The sequence below is a fragment of the Poecilia formosa genome, unplaced genomic scaffold (genome assembly GCF_000485575.1).
Source record: "Poecilia formosa unplaced genomic scaffold, Poecilia_formosa-5.1.2 Scaffold131, whole genome shotgun sequence".
NCBI lineage: Eukaryota > Metazoa > Chordata > Actinopteri > Cyprinodontiformes > Poeciliidae > Poecilia > Poecilia formosa.
The window spans coordinates 1,625,752-1,643,382 of NW_006800070.1; the positions used below are offsets into that span (position 1 = coordinate 1,625,752).

Below are 17,631 nucleotides of genomic sequence, written 5' to 3' on the forward strand. Positions count from 1 at the left end.
ACTGTAGTCTTCTTCGTGGTTTTCACCAGTAGTAATGTTTGGCTGTTGATCATGTGACTCGTGCGATGTCAATATTCATATATTTTGACTCGGCTGAAAAACCACCTCATCCCAACGCAGCAACTTAACCACGAGTTTTATCTTTTCCAAAATTGGCATGCTTCCAGGAAGGAAATTTATCTTCTAATTTCAAGTTGTGGAATTTTGTGGTTAATGGGAAACGCAGCTACTGATGTATTTTTACATTCTTACAACACATGGCCACAAGAAGACCTCATCTCCTGCGACTAAGGGTTTCCATTTGTCAACTTTAGTCATTTAGTTGCACAGTAAGCCGCATTAAAAAACCTCAAAAGGAGAACGTTAAATCTACATTGAAGCAAGAAATGTTGATTAAATCAAGCATTTGACGTGAGACCTGACGTGAGAGCGCCACTCAAGTGTTTCAGATACATCCCCAGGACTTTACATCCCATACACCACCCTGTGTGGCAAAGTCCTTGACATTTTGTTGCTAGTTTGTGCAACAACCTAATTTTACACTTGGATGAAGGCACAGCAAGGCACAGTGCCTCCTCAAGCTTGTCCTCTTGTGCGAAATGCTAATTGGAATCAGCTGACGGATGAACATCCTGAGCCAGAGAGAGAAAAAGACAAGCGCCATCGTCGATGACAAAAAGGATGTAGCCTTCAAAAAATGAAAAAGCTTCGTACCGAAGATAAGACCGAACAATACGACTAAAAATAGAGCATTATTTACAAAAGACAATTAGGAGGGGAAATTTTGCCTCGGTTAAGTGTGCCCTTAAAAAAGCATACATCTGGGTAATTAAGAGGAACTACCCGAGGTGTTCGGAATTATGTCATAAAAGTTAACGGGTCTGCGCCGCTTGACAAAAAGCTCCCACCTCCCTCCATGTGACTCGGCTCTGTTCTCTTAAGAAAACAACCGGACCGTCACCTGCGTTTAGCACGTGATCCTTTACTTACCTTGAGCTAACAGACGGTCTCTGTTTGGGTATTCGTCTTCCTGGTGTCGAGGTGCTTCAGCCTCACTGTGCCATAATTACCCAAATTAGAGTTGGAAGGTAATTTTAGCGTATATCTTTTTTTTTTGTCTTTGATTTGTATCAGGCTGCCCGGAGGGGAAGAAGGGGGAATTCATTACAAGCTTGTTAGACGCTCTCACAACCGACATGGTGCAAGCCATAAACGCACCGGCGCCCTCTAGTGGCGGGAGGTAAGACTGAATAAAGAGCAACATAAAGATGCTAATTCTTCTCCTGAGGGTGTGTGTGTGTAACCTTTTCACATATCTGCCTCTAATCCCCGTTAGGTTTGTTGAACCAGATCCCAGTCACACTCTGGAGGAAAGAGTGGTGCATTGGTACTTTGCACAGCTGGATAACAATGGTAGCAATGACATCAACAAGAAGGAACTCAAACCTTTCAAGAGGTACCTGAAGAAGAAAGCTAAGCCTAAGAAATGTGCCCGCAAGTTCACCGACTACTGTGATCTGAATAAGGACAAGGCTATTTCGCTGCAGGAGCTGAAAGGCTGCCTCGGTGTCAGCAAAGACGGTAAGAGAAGAATAAGTTTTTGTCCAAGAATTGCTTCGGGGATATATACATATTTTTTTTTTATAAAATACATTGTTAGACTTCAGTATCTTATTTATATTTTACTGGTATAGATCTGTAAAGTGTGAACTAGAACTGTAGTTCTGTTTTTATGGAGCTAAATTGGAGCCATAAGGTTCCAAATTTGTTCAAAAGAAAAAAACTTGAAACTAAAAATTTTGTTTGAAATCAGCTTAAAATCTTTTTCAATTTAAAATTTCTTTTTGGTTTCAAACTTTTTTTTCAGTTTCAAAATAATTTTTCAGTTTAAATTTTTTTTAACAAACTTCATGGCCCTAAATTAGCTCAAATATATTCGGAGGCATAATGTAAAGAAAAAGGAAACTACAAAAACAAAAAAGCATTAAGTGAAATTAGTGTTTGCTCACTTTTTGCTTGAACCTTTTACCCAATAGGAGTTTAGTTTGCCTTCTCTTTTATCGCAACTGTTCCTGTCACACTAAGCAATAAAACAACAAATCAATTAATCACATGATGAATTAAAATGAGCTCAATAATTTCCATTTGCATGATTTATTATTTTTCTCTTTTTGCCAAAAAATGGACAACAAAAGTCTTAAGTCTGGTGCTTTGGCCTCAACTAGGCCCTCTTTTTTTCTTGAAGGACAATTTTGCTTATATCAAGTTCATAACTAATTTTATTTGTTGTTCCAGTTGTTTTGTTTATTTACTTGGAGTATTTAAAATGTCTTCCAGTTCCAGTTTTATACGTTTATTAGAACTGAATGTTTATTGATCTGTGATAATGTGTTCTTGCATCATTATGCCATTACCATTATATTACTAGAAAGTAGTTTCAGAACAGCAACATTGTTTTATAGCAATAACAAACTATCTTACGACTTCAAAGTCAAAGGAAGTTTGTAACATTCAGTTCAATATATAAAGATTGAGTTGTGTCCCAAACAAGCATTAACTACATGAGTGCCCTGCCATAAGAGGTTTTTTGTATTTATTTTTTCATTTCTATCTAGCTACTAACATACTGCTTAAATAAGGGATTTACTGATATTTTTAGCCACTGACAGATGTTAACAGATGTCAGCAATTTAACAATTAAAGCCGACGAGAGTTTTAGACTTATAAACTGAAATGACTGAATTATGATGTTGAAAAAAAAAATAACAACCACAGAAAAATACCCTGTTCCTGTAGTGAAAACACAACCAGAATGTTCTTTGATTGTAAAAAGATTTTGCTTTGTAACTCAAAGGCAGTCTTAGTCTGTTATCACCATTGCAACGCTTCCAGTTAAAGTTGCAGCAAAATATATCGTAAATCCCACATTTATCTTTGTGATGGTAGGACAAATCAAAGGCTTTTCCTTCCAATCAATCAGCTGGAATGTGGATGACATGTAATAGTTTTTATTGAGTCTTATGTGTTTTATTTGAATAACATGCTCTTTTTGTCTTTCCCATTCTAAAATAAATACCTGGAGAAACAAGATGACCCTCTGATGAAGCTGAAAAAAGATTATTTAAAAAATCCTAATCAAAAGTTTGAATAACAAAAAATATTCCAGGTAGTGGTTATTTCACAGGCAGTGATAGGCTGATCGGTTCTACGCTTACAAAATAAACAACAAATGACATAAATTTGATATCCAACTTCAGGCAACACTAAAAATGCAAGTTATGATCTAAACTTTTAATATCATAAAAATCTAGGGGTGCACTGATTTATCGGTGCCGATTTCTTTAATTTTGGGAGATTGGTGATCGGCAGATTTTTACATATGAAGCCGATCTTATCCACCGATCTTATATAGCTTGGCAAAAGTCTCAACCACCGTCCTCTTTTGCTCTCCGGTGAGAAAGGTTTGACTGACAGGCCGGCCCACCAAGTTAAGTCTGCATGTTTACAGCTAACAACAGTGACCCCAGTGTTGCCAACTCAACAACTTTCTTGCTACATTGAGCAACATTTCAGACAAAAAAAATTGGTATCGGCCAAAATCGGAATCAGCAGGTTAAGCTTTTTAAAAGATGGGTAATCTGCCAGAAAACTGCAATCGGTGCACCCCTATAAAAATCTATTTGTGCAAAATGCGACATTCTCAGCTGTAAATAGTCATTTTATTGGTATGTTTCTCCAGTCCAGTTGCTAAATTACTGAACATCCTTAAGTCGTCAGTCAAACAAAAAAAAAATGTTTGGAATGTTTCAAAATTATATAATGCAGCAACGTGTACAGCACTGCTGAATTTGTTAGCAATAATTCCTTAAGATTTAATGTGGTCCCACTAAATAAATATCCTCAAATAAAAGGTTTGGTTTTATAGGATGACGCTATTGCAATGAAAGTTATTTTAAGACTAAAGCGTTTTTGTCAGGAGTGCAGTGACTACTGGGAGTCCTGTGTATTGTTTCAGATTTAACCAGATAAATCAATGACACACGTGTCCATTGAGTTTGATTCCTGTCATTTTCCTCTTTTTTGCAGGAAGCTCGTTGACAAGCGGCAGTCAAGGAACAAGGCAAGGGACAAAACTGTTCAGTAAGCACGCGGGTCTGCTCTCACCAACACTGCTTAAAGCTTTAAACACATTTATACCATGTATTAAAACTGTCACTTAGCCACTGTTGATCTTTAGCTGCAAGATTATCCATCATGGAAGGACAGGGAACCCTTATTTCATAGATACATTGGTGTTTCTTTAAGTAATCAAAAGTATTATTTGTTCTTCCAGTTCTTCGCTACAGATTAAAACTGTTTGCTACTGAAGTTTGATTACTTGCGTAAAGTTCAGAAGGTTACATGCCACTTTGCCTTTAAACAGTTTGGGAAAGCACAGGTGATGATGCCGTAGTTTTGTAAGCTTCTGGTGGACGCCCTTCTGTTCGTGGTTCAGTTTCGTCATATTTGTGGATTTTTTTTCTTTGCGGGACGAAATTCCAAATTATTTGCAAAAAAATTGCCAATTCGCAGATTTTTTTTCCCGTCAAGCATTTCTAAAAATAAAAAATAACAAAAATGCAGCTGGGGATGATGAAATACTTTGGCACAATGCTGCTTGACTCACTATTGGCTGGTGTTTGCAAAGCAGCCAATCCAGAAGCACCAAGAGCAGAAATAAGGAAAGTTGTTAGCTTCTGCCGTGTTACTAAGATGGCTTCCACTGAGATTATTAATGCACATTAAGATATCTTTGAACTATTAAAATGGGCAGTATTACATGTTTTTAGAGGAAGTCTAATGTATTAATGCCACTGTTCACGGGCTTGTGGAAGCCCACAAAGACCAGGGATGATCTGTAAAGGCAAATACGGATACGTTTTAAGGAAAAACCTCTTCCACTCACAAGGTTAATGTTTTGGTCAGAACTAGAAAGATGCGTATGAGCAAGGCATCTCACAGTCCTGACTCAGTTACATGAGTTTTGTAAGGAGTAAATCTCCCGCAATATGTTGCCATAAATTTGTGGAGAAACTCATAATGTTAGAAAAATGACCAAAATGACCCAAGTTATCTTGTTTGATAAGTATCTCCAGAAAAGTGCAAAACAAATGAACTGTCGAATGTTTGCTTTTTAGTCTGGCATTTAGCAAATACAGTAGAATGACTTCTGGTCATTGTAACAATGTATTGTGGGTTTTTTTAGATTCTGTGTAAATGTGTATATATTTCTAGCTTCAAGTGTAAATTTTATACTCAGAGTTTGTGATGTATTTTAGATACTTTTTATCATCACTTTTATTGTCATGGCAGTGAATGCCACAATATATTTTGACAAAACAGAAACCCAAGTCAAGTTCTTTAACAATTAGGTTAATTATTTGTTCAATTATTGACTCATTATCACATTGTTAGCTGCTCTAACACCTCAGTAACCTTGCTGTTTCCATGTTAAACTGTTGCTGATTTGACCTTGAGATGGTAGAAGTATTAAGAAAAGTGCAAACCCAGAAACTGAGAAGAATTACCAAAGTCTTTTTTCTTGTTCCCCTCGCCACCACCTTTCCTTTTCCAAGTCATCTTCCTTCATCTCTCAATTACTCACTCCGCTTGGATTCCCTGGAATTCACATGCTGATTATTATTCCCTCTGGTGCTGCGGAGCCTGGCTACCGGGTCCGCTCAGCGCCACAAAACACTGAAGTCATGTGTTTACCCTGGGCTTGGTGCGGACGGCGGCGGAGAACAGTGGTTCTAAACAGGCATAACGTCAGGGTTGCTCACGAGTCGCCAGAATAAACAGCCCCAGGAGTGCCGGAGCGGAGGAGGAGGAGGAGGCTTGTTCTTACTACAGTCACTGAATCTATCACCTGCATGTTTAGGAGCAGGAGGTGAGCAGCCTGACGTCTTTATGTGGCTCTTATGTACCACTCAGGCACACGGAGCCGGTGAAGGCTGTGAAGAGAGTGAGTTATGAAATAAGCAAAGGAGACGCGGAAAGCTCGCGTGGAAGAACTGGCAACATATGGCGTTCGCTCGAGGTTGACTAAGATAGACAACCTTTGTGTTCAGGTATGCTTTGCTGCACCTCAATGGCCTGGATCGCTTTAAGTCGAGCTGCTTTTACCAGGCTGTAAATCGTGTCGTGTCCTATCGCAGCTCCAGAGAGTCACGGCAACGCCGTTTGCGTGTATGTTCACGACCACTTTACAGAACGTGCCTTTTCCTCGGCGCTGTGATCGTTTGAGACGCATTATTTGTATGAACCCCATCACTCTTCGCTTGCTGGCACCGGCGAAGAAACCGATCTGAACACCGTGTGTGTGAGAGAGTGAGAGGTGCCTGAGAAAGTGGCATTCAACTTTCAGCAGACAGAAATCTTTATATGTTCTCTTGTGAACCTTGTGATTGTAATCAAGGAAGCAATTAAATGTACTTGGAGCGATTATTACCTGGTTGAAATTGTTGTAATACTACCGAATACAGCTTGTAATTCCCTAGAAGTTATAGGTTACCTTGCACAACTGGCCAGGACATTCCTGAAACTTTCCTGGGACTTATCAAGTGTTTCCTTGGTACTTACATGACAGTTCCTGGATATTTTCTTAAAACTTTACTGCTATATTCCATATTCTTACACATCTAGCTGGTTGCTTTCTAGAATTTACCAGGTACTTTCCTGGAGCTTTCCTCGACCTTACCAGAATTTAGAGAGTTGTTTCTGGTAGGCCTGTTGCAATAAACAATAAATCAATTAATCACATGATAATTGAACGAGCTCAATAATTTATTGTTTGTTCCTTTCTACTAAAACTGGTCTTCAGTCTGGCCCCTTTTTTTTTAAGAATAATTTTGCTTGCAGAGACTTCATAATTTAGTTTATTTGTTATTTCTGTTTTAAACACATTTGAGAATGTGTTGTTGCATTATTATGCTATTACACTAATTTAACTTGAAAATGGTCTCAAATTAACAATTCATCATTTATCGCAATAACTTCTGGGACAATTTATCAGCCAGCAAAATTTGTTGCTACTTTCTGGATCTTAGTAGGTTCTTTCCTGGAACTTTTATGGCACTTAGCAGGTATGTAGAGTTATTTTTATGAGATAGGTACTTTCCATGAACTTTCATTGTACTTGCTAGCTCCTTTCAAATAACTTGCCAGGTATTTTTCCAGATCTTACGAGGTAATCATCCAGAACTTGGTCTTTACTTTCCTGAACTTGTCTGATACTTTCCATGTATTTTCCTGAGACCGTTAGGGAAAGTAACCAGTAAGGTCCATGAAACTTCAAGGAACATTCCAGAAAGTTCATAGTAAGTTTCAGGAAATCAGCCAAAAGACTCAATGAAAGTTTTGCTAAAGTACCTGTATGTAGTGGAAGTCATTCGCTAAGTTCTGTAATCTAACATCTGAAAACGTATTGCCAATCCTTTTCGTATACTGGGCATTAAGGGCAAACATTTCATGGTTCCTGATATTTTTTTAGTAAGAATCATTGATTTGTAAGTATGTAGAAGTATCTGCTCAGCAGCCTTGGTGATTGGGGTTGTCAGGAGAGACACAAAACAAACTTAGGAGACAGTGAAAATGTTTCTTTCAGCAGGTCTGAGTGTGTCTTGTATTTTCTCTGGCTCTATCTGGAAGGTGGAACTGTAACGACGGTGTTATTAAGTAGGTCTGGGACCAAAGCTCCGAGCCCAGAGTCTTGTCCTCCTGGAGCCAAACGAATTACTCTGCATCACTTAACGCTTCAGCTCAGTTTGACACTCTAACAGGATGAATAGGAACAGAAGGTGTCAGAGGTGACTTTGATAAAGACAAACACTTTCTTCCTAAGATCACTGCCTTGAATCTAAATCAATCTGATGCAAAAACAACCTTAAAAATCCCCTCATTGGGTTGTGCTGTGGTGGCACAGGGGTTAAGCACAACCCCCATATGGAGGCCTTATTCCTCAATGCAGCTGTCGCAGGTTCGATTCCCAACATTGGCGACCTTTGCTGCATGTCTTCCCCCTTCTTTCATTACCCACTTTCCTGTCAATTAACTATCGAATAAAGGCCACTAGAGCCAAAAATATATATTTTTTTTAAAAATCCCCTCATCATTAGTTGGTATTCGCCTCCATGTACTGATGCAGCACAATCACCAGCTCTCGAGCCAAGCGTTTTTATTGGCCGGTCCCAGGTGAGGTGAGACGATTTAGCGCTAGACAGGATCTGCTTTCAGGTCTTTATCACAAGTGGGGCCAAGGTGTCCAGAGAGAGGCAGGGGAGCTTTGTGTTGTTAATGGCAGAGACAGTCTCCTCAGTGAGCGGGCAGAGAGGAGAGGGAGAGACGTTAAGCGCTCTGGAGCCTGGTAATTGCGTGGCCAATTCCTGGGCACTAATGTCACTCGGCTCTGAACAACGGAGACATTTATCTGAGCTAAAGGAGAAGGAAAGCATGACTTCAGGGGAAGACGATGTCAGAAATGTTTGCGTTTGCAGGTATGGCGTACGTGTTGCCGACATACAAAGATTGCAAGTTGACTTTTTTTATTTTTTAAACCACTGATCACATTGAAAGTGTTTGAAAAATCTAAGCTGAACTGTGCTGATTTGGGGAGCAAAACTGTTTTTGTTTGTGCTGCTATCATTTTAAGGATATGAATAAATGTTTCCAGAGGTCATGAAAAGGTCAACCAGCCACTGTACCTTCTTAAAACCAAACAAAATTGGTATCAATCAACTCTTATGTCCGTGCTGATGAAAATTTTTTATGTTTATTGCCTTAATAAATATGAAAAGGCAATTTTTTGTGCAATTTCGTGGTACAAATCAGACTTCAATGTGCGACTGCTGAACTAAAGAAGCCTATAACAAATGGAAACACTTTTCAAGAGCATTATTTGTGTTTGTGGAGGTATAAATTCTTAGCACAGCAATACAGTTACCTAAAAAATGAAGTAGTAAATAGTTCTTATCGTCACCTTTATCACAAAATAAGTCTATATCGCTCACCCATAGTTCACTCCACAGAATATTTCCCAAAACTCTTAGGGATCATAAAGATGTCTTTTTTTTATCCTGCAAATATTTTGATGTTACATTCCACAGGAAAATCTGTAAACACTGAACCTTGAATAAGTTGATGGGGGTCCAAAGTAGCATATTGCTTAAAAGACTGTTGCAAAAAAACAAAAACAAAAAAACGGCAGTAACATAGTTGTGGCGTTTTGATCTGGAGAATCAGCATTATTTGTTTTTATGAGCAAAGAGTTTGTGAGCTCGGAGGAATTAAAACTGTTTTATGTAAAACAGAAACGCGCTCAAAATAAAATTTAGCGCTCTGGATGGAGACGCTCCTCTTGAAGTGGTTGTGCTGTTGTTCCCACTACAGGATCTGCTCCCATGGAATGCAGCCTGTGATTTACTGCGTGTGGGATGAGTTGTGATGCATTCAAGTTTAAACAGCAAGCCGAGTAGTAAATACTTCATAAAAACTCTGGAGAAGCCCTGGGAGTGAAATCAGCTGGACTTGTAATTTACTGCGTACACGGTCAACAGTGACAGGAAGTGCACCTGCGTGACCCCCTGTCCCCCCCGCCTCAGACGCCCTCCACCCACACAGAAATGCAGTTTGATGTGTGCCGTAAGGTCGGATGGGCATAAAAAAAGAAACGCCTAGTCGTCCTTCGCTGGCCTGATCCGACGCAAGATGTAGTTTAATTGTAGAAATGTGCGGCCCAGAACAAATCGGAGGCCTAACATGCTCCCGTTTGACGGACGGGACATCTGCAAGCAATCTGCGCTCCGTGCCCATCTTCTTTTCTCACAAGCCTCTTCATCATTCTTCTGCTCGCTTTTTTTTTTTTTTTTTTTCTTTGTACCCCACCCCCAACATTTCTGACTGACTGATGAGCCGGAGACGCTCCTGGGCAGTTTGGGCATGATTGCACAACAGAGCAGGACTTGAGAGGCTCGTGAACACATGAAGGATTCACCCTTCAAAAGTGTTCATGTGTCTTTAAATCTTTCATTTTATGCACAAACGTAAATGGATGCCAGACCAACTAAAGAGCTTATAACAGTGATTTTTATTTATTTATTTATTTTTGCACAAATGAAAACCTTCTTATTCGACCCCATTTAATCTGATACCCCTGAAATGAAATTCAGAGCAACCGGTCCCTTTCTGAAGCCACCTAATTATGAGAACACACTCATGTTTTATTTATCCTGAGTGTAAATCCAATGCTCTGTAAAATTCACACAGAGAGACATGGGGGATTCTTTACACTTTTCTTCAGCAGGACCAGAGAAATATCGAGCATTTGAGAATAAAAGCTGTTGGCTGACATGAACTGATACCAGGCTGGAGGTTCAGCTTCCAACAGGACAGCTATTAAATCCACAGTGGAGGGGTTTAGGTGACAGGCTTATTCATGTGTCAAATGGCCAAGTCAAAGTCTGGACTTGAATCCAATTTAGAATCTGTGGCACGACTTGGAAGTTGTTGGTCAAAGACGATCTCCATCCAGCTGCACTGAGAATCAGCAACACACAAAGTGCAAACGTTTCATCCTCTAGATGTGTAATGCTGGAGGCATGTTTCTTTACACTGAGGCTAAATGTAAAAGCACAACGCATCTTTCAGGCTTTTATCTGTAAAAAGTAAAAAAAAAAAAAACTTGTTTTCTTTCCTCTTACAATTAAGCACTCTTGTTTATGTTCCGTCAAAAGTAAAATGCAATAAAACACATTTAAAGTTTTGATTTTTATATGACAAACTGTAAAAGAGTTAATGGGGTGTGAATACTTTTTGAAGGTCCTGTATATAAACGCAGCGTGTTGATGTTCTCAAGTCGTACTCACTTATTCAACTTAGAAGTTAAGTTGAATAACTTTGGCTCTAAATTGGAAAAAAGAACAACTTTTTTTTCTTTTTGCTCACACAGCTGACCTGATGAAACACACGTTTCACTTCTGTGTGTATCGTTTAAAGCAAACATGTGTCTGCTCCAGGTCATGTCAGTGTGACAGCGTATCAGGCCCGTTGAGAGTAAATTTGCTCCGAAAAAGTCAGAAATTTTGACATTAATCTCAGAAATTTTCTAAAAAAAAGAAATTTCGGAGTCTCAAAAGTCGAACGTTTTTGATTTTTGGATGTTATCTGAGTTTTTTGATGGAAGTTTAATCTAAAATTAACTTAATTCATTTTCTGATATCTACAATGGCCCTCTTACGCTGTCGTACGTCAACTCATGTAAAACAAACATACAGAAAAAATAGAAAAAGCTGAGTCACGCACGTTCTCTCTCCAACGCTTCGTCTCTGTGTCTGTCCTTCCAGTCGGCCGTCTGGCGTGAGGAGAGAACGGACGAGAAGCTGAAGACGAGAGCGGAGGGGACGCGTCTGCACGCTTCCTGACGGGAACTTAAAGACGGAGCAGAGAAATCAAGAAGTTTCTGAATCGACAAAAAAGAAAAAAGAACGAGAGAGAGAGAGAAAAGAAAAGCAACACAGCGGCGCCAAAATAATTGCACTTTTTCCTCCCTATGTCTGACATATTAACTGCTTTTTTTGTTTGTTGTTTTTTTTTTATCTTGAAGTGACTGAGAATTCACTAAGTAAAAAATGAGAATATATTTGTAAAGAGTTGACAGGCTCACCACTGGAAGAGCGTGTATGTGTATGTAACCACTCCCCTCCCCTGCTGTACGTTCAGTCTGCTGTGTTGATTTGTTCAGTCCACATGTTTCAATCCCAGGCCTGTCCAATAAAACGTTACACCACCCGACCCCCGTCCTCCCCCCACCACCGTCAGACATGCTGCAGCAGCAGACAGCTCAGCGGCGAAGCAACAGACAACAATCAATCAAAAACAAAGTAAATCAGTGTGAACCCACTGACTTACACCTGATTGGTCAACATGAAACAATGAACTCTATGAATTCCCTTGCTCCGGCTACAGATCCGTTGGAGTTTTCCTCGTAAAAACACAACAAATCCCCCCCCTCCAGATGTTTGTGCCGTAAACAGGAAAAGAAAACAAAAACTAGCTGTAAGTACTTAGCTGTGCCATCCAAAACCGATGCGAGACCATCTGCACTAAATACTTCATACTGTCTGTTAGCTAAAGAACAGCACAACAAAACATAATAAAAAAAAGGCAATAAAAAGCAGTGAAGTAGTTCAGACGATACCTGCGGTGGCGTAATGCATCTCTTCTTCAGGACCCAGCGGGTGATTGGCTGACAGCACAGCCGTCAGTCGAGCTCCACTGCTAGCTCCGCTAACTCAAGTCTTGCCCCTGATTCTACTTTTTCTTTTTTTTTTGTCTGGCGTTACACATGAATATCCTTTGATTGTATCTCAGGCTGTTTGTTTCGTGTTGCCCTGTTGGAAGATGAGCCTACTGGCTAGATGTAAAGTAGCTCCGTCAATTTGACCAGCTTCCCAGATCCCCACAGCATGATGCTGCCGCCACAGCAAGATGCTGCAAACCTCTGAGGTCTTCAACTGGATTCATAAATTGTGCGCAGAAACACTTTATTCACTAAGCAGGCGACTTCTAAACTCAGTCAAATGCGCTGGATTTTTATTTGAGAGTATTGGAGCAAAGGGGCTGGATACAAAAAAGCACACCACCTGTGCTTTACAGATTTTAAACAAATGTTTACAGATTTTTACCTGTAAAACATTTGAAAACCATGTATTTTTTTTTTTTACTTCCACTTAACCATGAGTCAATACTTTGAGAAGCCTGAAATTAGTGGATGTAAAGTGAAATTATATGATTCATTTCAATTCACTTGCATGCAATTGTAACTTCCAAAAATGACCAATAGGGACAGTATTGTGTAGGAAAATAGCCTTAGCTTTATCAGGTAGCATGATGGTGGACTAACAGTCATCTGCAGAGCTAAATATCAAAACGACTTTTAAAAATGAGTTAATGAGGGAGAACAAAGATTTCAGTTTATTGTTTGCTGTTGCTTTGGTTAATTAGCTGGAGTCTTGACGTATGAAGATTCTGGTTTTAAACAGAAAAAAATAAAAAAACAAAACAAAAAATCAAGAACAATTTAAACAAAATGTGGCACAAATTTCAATTTCATAAAACAAACGCGTTTTCTGAGCATCGATGCCGTTACCGTTTGTTCCTCCGATGCCTCATGTCGGCGTTCATCCCTGGAACAGTTGACAACATCCACCTCAAACTCGCCCCACTTCATCTGATCCCGCTCTAGATGCAAAAACACAAAGCCAAAAAACAACGGATCAGCGAGGGAAGAAATATTAAATCTTGTAGGAATGTGAAGCATAAAAATTCCTCCCCACATTTGGGAACAATTGGGTTTCAAAGTAGGAGAAACGCGCTTTCGCTGCTGGAGTCTGGATGCTCATGTGTGTGTTTGGATTTTTTTTGTTTGTTTTTTTTCTCCCCCCCCCACCACAAATATCTGCAGCGGCTCATGGACACGAAATGCTTTTTGTTGTAAATATGTACAATAATCTTTTTGTTTGACGGTTTTACTAAATTCCACTACAGTGGCATGATTTTAAATGTACTTCACTGTCAGCGTAGCTTCTTGTAAAACACATCCCCTGTTCTTCTTCTTCTCTGTTTATCAAGTGTCAAACATTTTGACTTGTTGAGTAACTCATTCATGCTTAAATCCGTAGACTGGGCTGTTTATTTTTGATTTTTTTTTTTTTTATCCGTGCTCTGCTTCATTTTGTGTCTGCCTTCATCACTGAACACCAGCAGGAATGTAACAGCATCTGGTGCTTACAATCAGAAAGTCCGGTTATTTCTTTTCTAACTTGAACTGAACATTTGTGCCAAGAACCAGAGAATAATCCCATCCTTCCTCGAGTCCTGTGCAGTTTCTCCTCCTGAGTGAACTTAACTTTTTTTTTTCTCCCTTCCCATCCAGGTTAGAAACACAAAGCTTTTGTGTGTCTGCCGAAGTGCTTCCAGACGCAGGCGAGCTGCAGATTGTTCGGAAACATCTTAAAAACGAGCCAACAGGCTGACAATCAGCACAGATGGCGATGGGATGTGTGTGTGTGTGTGTAGAGGGGGGTGCTGCAGCTGGCTGTCACTCTGACTCCAACAGTGTTTCAAAGTTTTTTATTTTTTTAACTAAAATTTGAAGAATGAGACCTGACTCCAACCCAAGGCAATTCTTGATAAAGTAAATTATGTGGCTCAAAAATAATATGTTCTATTTATCATAATAATGTAGCAAAAAAATTATAATAATAAAGAAAAAGAACAAAATGATCTTATAAAGTGAATCCTGTCATTAGGCAGGAACATATAAAACTCATTTCAAGAGCTTTGTTTCTTTCCCGAATATGCTTTTACGAAGAAAAAAAAAAAATTTTTTTGGCCTTAAATTTAGAAAACAAACATCTGAACAGGTGTGGCATTCTTAACTTATAACAAAAACAGTAAAAATACAAAGTTCATAACATCTGTTTAAACCGACTAGTCGAGAGAGATTCTAACAGTGGAGAGAAGGAGTTTTACACTGCCCCCACATGGTGAAGATGGGTAACTGCATTCATAAAACAAAACAGTAAAACTGGCAATTTGCTTCTTGGGTGAAGTCAAAACCGTATGTCTTAATGTAATACACATCAAATTATGGTAAACATCCAAAAGTCTAATGTATGAAAATATACCTACTCAAAATAAAGCAGGAATTTAACCATTACTGAATATTTAATTTACACTAATCTGCTTGATTAAAATTTCAATACATTTCTCGACTAATATGTTCCCCAAAATTCATTTGTGTAGCGTATAGCACTAAATTCCTTTTTTGTGATTTTTTTTTGTCAAACATTTTTAAGAAATCACGCAGAAATATTTTTAGAAAACCTCATGGAAAAAAAAAAGCTAAAACATTGGGGAGCACTGAAACGAAAGATTTTTAAAGGCCATTCAAGAAATAGTAACTTTGGCTAAAATAGTGCTTTATATTTATCATAAAACCCTTTGTATTTACATCATATTTATAAGAAATAATGTAAAATGGCCAGCTGCTCCGAGGCTGACAGTTCTACTGAAGTAAAAGAAATGCTCAAAAAATTTCACACATCATCCGTATATGTATATAAAAAATACATGAATGAATAACCCAGACTCTTATGATTTAGTATTAATTAAATGGTGCAATATATGATGGTAAACATAGAAATCCCCTCTTCTAAGCTTCTTCTTTAAACTAATAACGACTCATTGCAAAAAACTAAGTTGTTTTCTGTTTTTTTCCCCTTTTTGACCGGATTGTTTGTTCATCTGATTTAGTGATGAGACTTCAAAGGTGCGGATGTTGTCTGTGCGTGATGGAGCTGAGGTTGCTGAAGAGGGCCAGTGTGTGTGGGTGTGTGTGTGTGTGTGGGTGGAGGGATCGTAGATGAAACCAGAGCCAGGAAGCAGCTGCAGTACATCTGTCTTGCTCTAACACATGTGGCATTTGACTTCTAGTGTGAAGTTCAAAAGAGTTTTATAATGACGCAGCTGCTTTAGGATCTGTGTGTGCGTGTGTGTCGGGCTGGGGGTGTGTGTTCTTATTCGTTACCGTTTGGGTTGAGGGTAGGCAGGTTGCGGAGGGCCTTCGGAGCTGACTGGTGAATTTGGAGCGCAGACAGTGATGTATTGGCAGTGCAGGTGCAGCATGACGGTTCACACACACGCTGCCCGTGTCAAATCAGCAGGTTTTGGAGCAACAACCTGTTTGCTAAAACAACAGCAGCAAACACACCGTGTACACGTAGTTGTATGTTGGCCTGTCACAATAACAAAGTTTGCCGGATGATAAATTGTCCAATTAATTATTTTTGACAAATGATATTATTGTCGCTAAGAGACCATTCTCAGGTCATAAATGGTTTATTATACTGATAACAGCAAAATGATGCCAGTACACCAATAAACTGAATTTTGTAAAGAACACTTAACACTAGAACTGGGAGATAATTTGAATATCTGAAGAACCAAAAACAAGAAATTAAACGGAAATAAAAACAAACAAACAAATAAAACCAAAAAATAAAATGGATTATGGTGAACAAAATTGCATAATATGAATCATGAGAGTAGAAATGATCAAGCTCAGTTTACTCTATCATGTGTTTAATTGCTTATTGTGGCAGATTTTGCTGTATGTTATTTGTTCTACTTGCAGTAACCTGAGAAACTTTTCACTTTTTTCACTTTGCCACCACAAACTTTAATGTAGTTTAATGAGATATTATGTAACAGACCTGCACTAAGTAGTGCTGGATTCTGAAGTGGAAAAAACTGGCAAACAGTCTTCAAGTTCTCATGACAAATACAAACCTGATGAGTGTGAACTGGGATGAAGAAGTTTTTTTTAAAGCAGCGTAAGGTTACAAAACAATATTTGAAGCTTTGACAACTTTTCAAACCTTAAAACGTAAAAGTATTTAACAACTGCAGGAGAGCGTTGGCAAGAAACGCTGCCAAAAAGAGACTCTGTTGACAAGACAACGGTGATCCAGCGAGACCAAAACAACATTTTTGATCTACTTACGACAGGCTGTACATGATGGAAAGCAAAACATCACCCGTATTGCTGCATATCCACAGTGAAACACGGTGGAGGCAGCATCATGTAGGGGGCGTGTTTTTCATCAGCAGGGACAAGGAAACTGATCAGAGTTGATGCTCAAACAAATTGAGTTAAATCCACAGAAATTCTAGAGGAAAACCGAAAAACCAGTCAAAAAACCTCAGACATCGACCATTGTGACGTCTGGGGACGGTTGTTGCAAATTAGCCGTTTCTTTAAGTGCTAATGCATATAAAATGTTAAGATCATGTTTGTCACTACCAAGAAAGAAAAACCCCAACTCTTTAGATGTATAAAACAGGTTAGAATATACTCTAAATGACTGGTATTGAAATAAAAACCAAATTGAACAAAAATCTGAAGTTAAAGGAGCTGAATAGTGAAGCGTGCCACACTTTCCAGTTTTTCTTTAGTAAAGATAAAAAAAGAAGAAGAAAAAAAACATTCACTTCACAGTGATGCGCCATACAAATGTTAGGCTGTAAAGCTGCAAAATGACTCATGAATACTTTAGCAAGTAACGCGTGACCAGACAAGCCTCAATAACCTAATTGGGAATTTAAAAAAGAAAAAAAATGACATGGAAACTATAAAAATAACTTGGCAAACGGCGTGTATAAAAACACAAGGTTTTATGTTACACCAGGCCGCTAGAAGCGCGTTTCAGCTCATCTGTTTAGAATTTAGTTTTAATTAAACGCAACGTTCACCGACTCTCCAGATGTTCTTGTGGTGATGAGCAAAATTGCTTCATAATTTCCTGAGTTTTTTTTTTTTTTTAGGGTGCATTGAAGCACTTAGGAACAGATCAGGAACCCCATTACAGGTAATTTGAAGAGAGCCATTAGCCTGTACTGAGGTGGGAGTATGAGGGGGGCATGCTAGCTATGCACCGCTCACCATTTGTGTCTGGTGCCCTCTGTGCCCCACACCCACCCCCCGGCGGCAGCACCTGCCCAGCTGTCGGAGCACGGTGGGGGTCACAGGGGGTC

The 17,631-nt window shown here is 39.0% G+C and overlaps 1 protein-coding gene across 15 annotated transcripts in view; it reads left to right on the forward strand.

Annotated features, from left to right (window-relative positions):
- smoc1 (SPARC related modular calcium binding 1) overlaps nucleotides 1–15,783 on the forward strand; it is a 67,814-nt gene extending 52,031 nt beyond the window's left edge. For 14 of the 15 annotated variants that reach the window (XM_016676269.1, XM_016676267.1, XM_007561916.2 and 11 more), the window contains 4 exons: nucleotides 1,135–1,240; nucleotides 1,337–1,581; nucleotides 4,087–4,120; nucleotides 11,379–15,783. In XM_016676269.1, coding sequence (XP_016531755.1) covers nucleotides 1,135–1,240; nucleotides 1,337–1,581; nucleotides 4,087–4,120; nucleotides 11,379–11,418 — 425 coding nt within the window. In that variant the 3' untranslated portion in view covers nucleotides 11,419–15,783. Of the gene's footprint in view, nucleotides 1–1,134; nucleotides 1,241–1,336; nucleotides 1,582–4,086; nucleotides 4,141–11,378 lie in introns of all 15 variants that reach the window. The other variant, XM_016676270.1, reaches the window with a different exon arrangement.
- Nucleotides 15,784–17,631: the final 1,848 nt, after the last annotated feature.